Genomic DNA, 9831 nt, shown 5'->3' with positions numbered 1-9831 from the left:
ACAAAAATTAGCTGGATACGGTGGTATGCCCCTGTAATCCCACCTACTCAGGAGGCTGAGGCAGGAGAATCCCTTGAACCTGGGGGTGGAGGTTGCAGTGAGCAGAGACAGCACCACTGCACTCCATCCTGGGTGACAGAGTGAGACTCCATCTCAAAAAATAAATAAATAAAAAGAACTATCAACTAAATCATGATTAATCTAATAGTACATAGTATACAATCGCAAACACTGTCTTACAAAAAAAAAGAAAAGAAAAGAAAACAATGAAAAAAACCCATTCAGTAGTTGCTCAATATAGTAAGTCTGAGGTCAACTGAGGAAACAGCCATCAAACCAAAATGTTCTATCATTCCAACTTTCTGAACTTATATTTTTTGTCTTTTGTCTTGTTTTTGTTTTTTGAACTTATTTTTTAATTATTATTTATTTTATTTTGTTTTTGAGACGGAGTTTTGCTCTTGTTGCCTGGGCTGGAGTGCAAAGGCTCAGTGCAACTCCTTTCTCCTGGCTTCAAGCGGTTCTCCTGCCTCAGCCTGAGTAGCTGGGATTACAGGTGCCCACCACCGTGCCTGGCTAATTTTTGTAATTTTTAGTAAAGACAGGGTTTTGCCATGTTGGCCAGGCTGGTCTCCAACTCCTGACAGCAGGCGATCTGCCTGCCTCAGCCTGCAAAAGTGATGGAATTACAGGTGTGAGCCACTCTGCCTAGCCCTTGAATTTATCTTTTATAAATGTAGAGACAAGGTCTCACTATCCAAGCTTTAACTCCCAAGCTCCAGTGATCTTCCTGCCTTGGCATCCCAGAGTGCTGGGATTACAGAAGTGAGCCACCATGCCTGGCTTAAAACTACTTAATCTACATGTAAATGTCATCTATGAGATTTATTTTGAAAAGACTGGTTTGGATACATTCACATACACATATGCATTTATCTAACTGCATCCCCAACACAGAAACTAACATTTTATGAAACTGAGGATATCATGAAAAAACCACCACATATAAACAGTGTTAAATGCTTGCCCTCAAATTACTTATACTGAAAGTAATAACCTGGAAATACATAACCTGAAAAGCAAAAAGCAATGGGATCCCAATTCTATCACTGTCTAAATTTTCTATAAAATTTAAGATCTCAAGAATAAGCATAAATACATAAATAAATAAACAAATAAATTTGGCCAGGCACAGCGGCTCGTCTACAATGCCAGTACTTTGGGAGGCCTAAGCATGAGCATTGCTTGAGTCCAGGAGTTCCAGACCAGTCGGAGCAACATAGGGAGACCTTTCTCTACAATTAAAAAAAAAAAAAATTAGCTGGGCGCAGCACCTCAAGCCTACAATAACAGCTACTTGGGAGGCTGAGGCATGAGTCTAGATTGATTTAGGAGTTTGAGGTTACAGGGAGCCACACCTGCACCACTACACTCCAACCGGGGCAACACAGCCAGACCCCTGTCTCCTAAACAAAAAAGTTAACGTGACTGCCTTCTAATCTGTACCCCAGAAAAGTAAGAAACCCCAGTGCCTCCAAAACAAAACCTGGGGAGAATTACCAAAAAGAGAATTTGGGTCAGCCACAGTGACCTTTTCCTATAGTCCAGAGAGGTGGAGGAGGATATAGCTTGAGTCCAGTAGTTCGAGTCCAGCCTGGACAATATAGGGATACCCTGGTCTCTTTAAAGGAAACAAAAAAACAGAACTTTGAGCCAGCTGGCATCCAAAAATGGAGAGAGGCTGCCTTAATCAGTATTCTCAATCAAGCTTTCCGGCTCTGGGCCACACACATACAAAAATGGAGGAGACAGGACTAGTCATAGGTCTTCACGCGGAAGCAGTAAGATTTTTATAAGCTCACTGTCCCAGTCATTGAAGGCAGTACCCACAACCTGCTTTCTTCAATGATTCTTTCTAAGAACAGCTATCTAACACAGGGCAGTGACAAACAAAGGAGATTATCTTGGAATCCTTGACATCTTAAAAACTAAATTTTTTGGAAAACAAGCGTTCATTAGGAAAAGGAACAGGATAGGGGAAACATAACGATACAGAGTAACCATAAGTAGGAAAAACATTTCAGCAGTGACACACTAATTAGATAGAACTGTAAAATCAAGGTAAGGCAAGGTCTGTGAATAAACCCACATCAGCTAGTACCCTGCCTTAGACAACAATATAAGGGCCTCTCAACCAAGGTTCCTTCCTCTGCATCACAGGAAGGGCTGACACTCCCCGCTTCCAAAAAGCCCCGGTACAGAGCCAGTTCACTGAGTAGGACACAGACCTTGAAACTTTGAGAGGCCTTTCCAAAGGCATCCGCCATGTTGGGATCATGGGCCTGAATGAAAGACTACAAAATGGCGGACCAGGCTAAATATTCAGGTTGCAAATAGCCAAATGAAGTTAAACCAAGAAATACATGCATTTGAAGTACTATCTTCGTGCAAGCAGGAAAAAAAAGGGGTAAATTATTAATATCATGTAAAATCCCAGACCCCTGCTATTTTTAAAACTACCCAAAAATAGATTATTCCAGAACAAGGCTTTTCAGGCATCGTAGATTTAACTTTTCTATTACAACTCAGTGCAACAAGACATACCAGGTATGAGAGACAGAGGGAAAACGTAAATACAATAGAGGTAACCACATGAAAATCCTGTAAAAGACAAAATCCTTAGAATAAAATTATTTTTTTAAAAAAGGACGAAAATGAAAAAGGAGTTACTTTATTCACTGACCTTTCTCACCTAATTTTCATAGCTCCAACTTCAAATATGATCTTTAATTTAAAAATCCAAGAAAAGACAGTAACTCTGGTCCCAAGCACAACCCCACCCCAACAGGATTGTCTCCACTTTTCTGATTCTCTTTTCTCCTCTTTGAGCAAACACCACTTGCAGCTTTCACCTTCCAGAAGACGAAAAGGTCCAGTGTTTGAAATACCTTTCAACCCTGGTCGGGAAGAGCCATGATGCCCTCTCCCCCAACCCATTTAAAGAAAGTACGCAGTGCATCAGAAAGGACTATCCAGAAATTAAGAAGGACAAGTGACTCTTAAATGGTGACATTTATCAAATGTATTAAGTGGAAATCAAAGACGACAGCGAATTTAAAAAGGGGTTAACAAATCCACTTTGAAAATGGATAATTAGTGCATAATACAACCAAAAAAGGAGCTACAAAAATAAAAAGGTAGGATTTTCTAAGTAGTCAGAAAACCAATTTAAAATCTCTACCATTAATGGAGCTTCCTGAAGCAGCACAGCTGGTCTTGGGGTGGATGCACCTTTGATGACCTCCAGAACCTCACCACTCCAGTTCACAGCAGAACAGAAAAGCAGGAGCCCAGTGCAGCTGCCATCCCACACAGGAGGAGGTGGTACAAATCCCTGGCCTCTAGCCACATTCCCCTCCAGTCTTCCAGTGCTGCACCGTGGGTAGGGGGCGGCTGCCAAGCTTGCTAGGCGGAGCCTGCGCCAACCTATCTCCCTCCTCCTCCCTTTATAGCGCTACAACGGGAAAGGAACAACTGCTTTGTAAGCCAGGAGAAGGGGAGGGCTGCCATCCCTTGCAGGCAAAGGCTGAATAAGCATAAACTCCCACTCCTTTTTCCCCCCTCCCCCATCTCGCCCTGTTGCAGGTGGAGGTGGCTGTTACCTCTGCTATGTCTACGCAACCTGCATCCTTCCCCAAGCAGCACATTGGGGAAGGGGCAGCCACCCACCTTGGCCTGCCTCCTCTCCTCACTACTGAACCCTGGAGGGGTATCAGCATAGCAGAAACTGAGCGTGCGCGCGCGCGCGCGCGCGCACACACACACACACACACACACACACACACGCCGCCCCCTCCCCACTGGCAGCTCTCCAGGGAGGTGGCGGCCACACCCACCCTGCTGTGCATGCGCAGGCCCGAACCGCTGCAGCGTCGGCCATCTTGAAGGAACAGCACAATGGCGGTGACGCAACGCACACCCCAGGCTATTTCAACACAGCCTTCCAAGGTATGCTTGCTTAGAGAAAAACAGTGGCAAAAAAAAAGAGCACCCCTCCGGCATCACATGCCGTATCAGTCAGAAGATGTTTAAGTGCAAGTTCTGCACATTCCTCTTATGCTATAGCCTCAAAAACGGGGGTTCCTGAAGGAGTACACAACGCGGGGACTCCACGCATTTCTGCAGCCCCTGCAGCACTGTCGGCATTGCGCAGTTTTAATAAAAAAGCACCATCACCACGCTGGGCAAACCAGATGACCAATGCAAGTCACAGGAAAACTAAAGGCTGCGGACTGTGCTGCTGCCTCTCCTTGTGACGCCCCCTTCCCGCCACAGCGATCATTCAGCATCTTTCAGTCACTCCAGACAGCAACAGTCCCCCCCGCCGCCATGCCCACTGCCGCCATGCCCACCGCTGCCAAAGCCCACCGCCGCCATGCCCAACACCGCTGCCTTCCCCTGACCTCCCAGCCACTTCCTACGGACCCTCTCCGTGCCGCGATCACCAACACCATCCCCACCACGGTTGCGGCAACTCATGCCCCTGGTCCACTGACATAGCCTCCTCTGCGACAAATTGCACCCGCAGTCTCCCCACATACCCTGCTCCACCGTGCAATAGTCACTTCAGTACACCTACCCCCACCCAACACCCCATAAGTACTGGTCACTCCGCGTACCTTCGCCCTGCCACGATCACACCAATATACCTACCATTGCCTAAAGCCCCCAATGCACCGGTCCGCCCACGTCCCCTCACTCCACAGAACTGCGATCACCCCGATGGACCCACCTCCACCCACGTCTCCAACCCACTGCGGTTACCCTGCATGCTCCCCATCACCACTGCCCTTCCCACCGCGGACACCCCCAACAGGACCTGACGACCTGTCGCAACACCACAGTTGGGGGTGCATGGGGGGATGCGTCCCAAAGCAAGCAGACAGGACACCGTCGGGCGGGATGGCACAACAGCAAGCATCTGAACGTTCCGGCTCTGGTTCTCCAGAACAAAGGACTTTAGGGTCCAAATTCCCAGTTTACACAGTATTCCAAGCCCTGAGACCTTGGAGTATCGTATCTGATGAATAAAAGTGGCCGCTCCCCAGGCTGTCTCTTGAGAGAAGCCACGGGCGCAGCTGACCTTGCTCGCTCCATCGCGTCACTGACCGCTCCTCAAACCAAAGCGTCAGACATCTCCGGCGGCCGCTCCACTCTGCGCAAGACTCGCTGCCGCAGCTGCAGGCTGCGCGCACCAGCCCGCCTGCGCATGCGCACCAGCCCACCCCTGCGGCTGCGCAGGCGTGTTCGTCTGCCGCAGTGCAGGCGTCCCAGCACCCTCCCGGACTGGAATGACCTGGTGGGAGGGGCTACAGCGCCCCTAAGGCTCCAACCTCACTGCTGCCTTGAGAAGGGCTTCTGGAAACCGTGAGCAACCTGGAATCAATGGACAGGTCTACCTATTTTTTAAAATGTGTAAAATACTAAAGAAATAATTCTTGGTTCTACAAGAAATTTTTGCACACACCACTGGCCAAACAGTCCTAATTTACACTCACCCTCAGGTCTTCCCATGTGCGGTACAGAAAAGCTGTTTTGGAAAAGTTAAATGCGCCGTAACCACAATCAATGCAAATATACCAGACTTGAAATCCTTTCGGAAGAAAAGATCCCTGACTCGAGAAACATGCTACATTGTTCAAATTTGGTGGGATCTTTCTTCCCTTTTTCCACTTTTTACATTTTGAAGGGGTAAACTGAATATGATCAATGCCGAAATCGCGATATAATTAAACTCTCCTATACAAAATGGATAGATCCTTCAGTTCAAAAACTGGCTATTCACTTTTTGTAAAACAAAAATATGAACTTAGACCCCCACCTAAGATCTAATTAGGAGAGCCCTTCTTTGCCTATTAGATTTGGATACATTTAAATTTTTACCAATAATCAGTGATAGCTAGAGTGCGGGAAAACAGGCACTTTCATGCAATACTAACGGACAGGCAAACATGATTTTTGATCTAATGATATTCTATCTGCAGAAATAACAGAAGCACTGGTAACTGCAAAATTTAGACGTTGTTGTAGCTTAGGAAAAAAGACACTGCTGGGAACAGGAAGGAAATAATCCCTAAGCTACATCTGCATAGCTTTTACACGCTTTTGCCCTTTCTCAATTGCCCATTATCTAACAAGGGAGGTGGTGGGAGTGGAGGTGGACCAAATGGTTAAATCCCCTCCCAAGCCCTCTAAGCTACTCCTCAGTTCCCAATGATGCTACATTAAAACAAGTGTGCAGAGGCTTATTAATGCTGACTTTTATCATAATAAAATCCCAGAAATTGTGTACTGTTCCTCACAGAGAACATATAGGCTAAATAAATTAAGGTATATATAAACAATAACATGCAATAGGGCTGATGGAAACAATGATCTGTTCGGCTGAACAATATAAAACTGTCACAATATTCAATTTTTTGACCTATAAAAACATTGCAATTTCTAATAGCTCACTGATACATATTCACATAAAATAACACAGGAAGTTCACTCTGATCATGAGAGTGAATCAACAAATAAAATATAGGGCAGGCACAGTGGCTCATGCCAGTAATCCCAGCACTTTGAGAGGCTGACGCAGGCAGATCATGAGGTCAGGAGATCGAGACCATTCTGGCCGACATGGTGAAACCCCATCTCTACTAAAAATACAAAAATTAGCTGGGCGTGGTGGTGTGCACCTGTGGTCCCCAGCTACTTGGAGGCTGAGGCAGGAATCGCTTGAACCCAGGAGGCGGAGGTTGCAGTGAGCCGAGATCGTGCCACTGCACTCCAGCCTGGTGACAGAGCGAGATTCTGTCTCAAAAAAAAAATAATAATAATAAGTAAAATGTAAAATTAACAATTTGAAGGTATTTTGTATGTTTATTCATACACTGAAAAAATTATGAAAGTATACACACCATTATAGTTTAGTGATGAAAACCATGCCTTTGGACTCAGGCTCTTTTGATTTAAATTCCAGTTTTTACTCTTGACAAAAATGTTACTTTGAGCAAATTACTTAACCTTCTGTGCATTAAATTCCTAATCTGTGACATGAGCAGATTACTTTATACAATGTATTTACTTCATACAATGGCTTAACAATTAAATGAGCTAAAATGCTATTTAGAACAGGTCCAAGTACAGACTAAAAGCAGCATAAAAATGTTGGCTCTTAGAACTTCACCAAATGTTACAGCACTACTTCCTCCAGGAGTAGGAATTGGGTATTCATTTTTTATCCTTGTTGTTTTAACTAATGTCCGTATCTTACTGTATTTACTCATTTTTTCCCTGATACAATTTTCGATTGTAGACACCAAACTTACATGCCACCAACATTATAATCATGTTTCTTTAGGCTTCTCTTGGCTGTCACAATTTGAGATTGCTTTGTATTTTTCATTTTTACAGTACTTGGTACTTTTTGCAATGATTATGAATTACCTTTACAATTAAAATATATTATTAAAATGGGGTAAAATTGTATTCAATTCTCAACTAGCACTTGATGATCTAGTTTCTTGGACCTGTCTTCCATTGTTTCTGGTGTGTTCTCTTTTCAAACTCTGACTGCCTTTCCTCATAATCTCCTTTCTTCTAATGCGTTAGGAAATTCGCTTTGGAGTCTCAGAAGTCATAATAGGTGTCCTGGGTTTTACAGAAAATCCAAAGAGAACTGCCACTAGGCTCACTCATCTCCTTAGAGGATATTTCACATTAGTTAATAATAGGCCTGATTCAGCATCTCCTACAACTAGTGAGTGAAGACACAGAGAAGAAGACATTGTCACTAAACTCCACTATGATATGCTAGTAGACCCTGATGGGTCTCCCAACAATTCAATTTTCCCAAAATACACACTCATCCCCAAGCCTAACACTTAAGGTTATGTGTTTAAAGGACACTAAACCTGCAGTAAAACTATTCTGTATAGAATAGACAAAGGAGACTACAAAAACTAATCAGAACCCTTGCACCATGCCAAGTACAAAAATTAAAATAGATCAATAAAATATAAGTCAATTGTTATAGAAGAAAACATATATACATGTTATACATGCATACATGTGCACACATATACATATATGACACCTAAAACAAAAGCAACCGGAAATAATAAACTGAACTTCATCACAGTTACATAAAAATTTTTGCTTCAGCTTCTTTCTCTGCTGCGAGCTTCCAAAATGACAAAGAAAAGAAGGAACAACGGTCGTGCCAAAAAGGGCCACGGCCATGTTCAGCCTATTCACTGCACGAACTGTGCCCGATGCGTGCCCAAGGACAAGGCCATTAAGAAATTCGTCATTCGAAACATAGTGGAGGTCACAGCAGTCAGGGATATTTCTGAAGCGAGCGTCTTTGATGCCTGTGTACTTCCCAAGATCTATGTGAAGCTACATTACTGTGTGAGTTGCGCAGTTCACAGCAAAGTAGTCAGGAATCGATCTTGTGAAGCCCACAAGGACCGAACACACCCACCCCGATTTAGACCTGTGGGTGCTGCCCCACGATCCCCACCAAAACTCATGTAAGGAGCTGAGTAAAAGATTGAAGACAACTATTCTCTGGAGAAAAATAAAATGGAAATTGTACTTGAAAAAAAAATTTTTTTGCTTCAAGGGATGTTAAGAAAGTGAAAAGACAGCCAAGAGAAAGGGAGAAAATCATGAAGCTAATAGGATTGTGGTATTCAGAATGTATAAAGGAGTGTTACTATTGGGCTGGGCGCGGTGGCTCATAACTGTAATCTCAGCACTTTGGGAGGCCAAGGCAGGTGGATCACTTGAGGCCAGCAGTTTGAGACTAGCCTGGTGAAACCTCGTCTTTATTAAAAATATAAAAATTAGCTGGATATAGTGGCACATGTCTGTAGTCCCAGCTACTTGGGAGGCTGAGGCAGGAAAAACTCTTGAACCCAGGAGGCGGAGACTGCAGTGAGCTAAGATCAGGCCACTGCACTCTAGCTTGGGTGATAGAATGAGACTCTGTCTCAAAAAAAAAAAAAAAAAAAAAAAAAAAAAAAAAAAAAAAAAAAAAAAAAAAAGTGTTACTATTCAACAATAAAAGGAAAAAAAAATTTTTTTAATGGGCAAAGGATTAAAATAGTTCTCAAATACCAATGGCCAATAAGCACATGAAAAGATACTCACAATCGCAAATCATTAGAGAAATACCAATGAAAACCACAATGAGATCCCACTTGGGCTATAATTAAAAAGACAATGACAAGTGTTGTGGAGAGGGCGGAGAAATTGGAACTCTCTAATACTGCTGATTGGAATGTAAAACAGCACAGCCACAGTGAAAGAGTTTGGCAATGCTTACAATGTTAACCCTGAAGTTACCAAATGACCTACAATTCTACTCCTAAGTAGATCCAAAAGAAATAAAAACCCTGAGTGCGGTGGTTCACACCTGTAATCCCAGCACTTTGAAAGACAGGGCAGGTGGATCACCTGAGGTCAGGAGTTCGTGTCCAGCCTGACCAACACGGTGAAACCCCATCTCTATTAAAAAATACAACATTTAAGGCCGGGCGCGGTGGCTCAAGCCTGTAATCCCAGCACTTTGGGAGGCCGAGGCGGGTGGATCACGAGGTCAAGAGATCGAGACCATCCTGGTCAACAAGGTGAAACCTCGTCTCTACTAAAAATACAAAAATTGGCTGGGCATGATGGTGCGTGCCTGTAGTCCCAGCTACTCAGGAGGCTGAGGCAGGAGAATTGCTTGAACCCAGGAGGCGGAGGTTGCGGTGAGCCGAGATCGTGCCATTGCAC

The 9831-nt window shown here is 44.1% G+C and overlaps 3 protein-coding genes across 5 annotated transcripts in view; 1 reads left to right on the top strand and 2 right to left on the bottom strand.

Annotated features, from left to right (window-relative positions):
* Window positions 1-5306, bottom strand: part of SNURF (SNRPN upstream reading frame) — a 19771-nt gene extending 14465 nt beyond the window's left edge. Inside the window, exon 1 of the mRNA XM_037733736.1 lies at window positions 5144-5306. Coding sequence (XP_037589664.1) covers window positions 5144-5157 — 14 coding nt within the window. The 5' untranslated portion in view covers window positions 5158-5306. The remainder of the gene's footprint in view (window positions 1-5143) is intronic.
* The window catches only part of SNRPN (small nuclear ribonucleoprotein polypeptide N), a 65078-nt gene that overhangs the window by 15154 nt on the left and 40093 nt on the right, over window positions 1-9831 (bottom strand). Inside the window, exon 1 of one of the 3 annotated variants that reach the window (XM_017515241.2) lies at window positions 5144-5243. The exons of 1 other annotated variant lie outside the window; for it this stretch is intronic. The gene's annotated coding sequence lies outside the window, so the exon portion shown is untranslated. Of the gene's footprint in view, window positions 1-5143; window positions 5244-9831 lie in introns of those variants that run through there. One more of the 3 variants, XM_037733735.1, reaches the window with a different exon arrangement.
* Window positions 8233-8653, top strand: LOC108293713 (40S ribosomal protein S26-like). The gene has a single exon (XM_017515240.2). The coding sequence runs from the start codon at window positions 8239-8241 to the stop codon at window positions 8584-8586; it is 348 nt and encodes a 115-aa protein (XP_017370729.1). The 5' UTR covers window positions 8233-8238; the 3' UTR covers window positions 8587-8653.

The sequence above is a fragment of the Cebus imitator genome, unplaced genomic scaffold, assembly GCF_001604975.1.
Source record: "Cebus imitator isolate Cc_AM_T3 unplaced genomic scaffold, Cebus_imitator-1.0 Scaffold544, whole genome shotgun sequence".
Classification (NCBI taxonomy): Eukaryota; Metazoa; Chordata; class Mammalia; order Primates; family Cebidae; genus Cebus; species Cebus imitator.
The sequence above is the reverse complement of the archived record's forward strand: the minus strand, read 5'-3'. Positions and strand labels throughout refer to the sequence as shown.

What these genes read in the sequence shown, in the direction of transcription:
- LOC108293713 (XM_017515240.2), top strand. Translation starts at nt 8,239, where the DNA reads ATGACAAAGAAAAGAAGGAACAACGGTCGTGCCAAAAAGGGCCACGGC.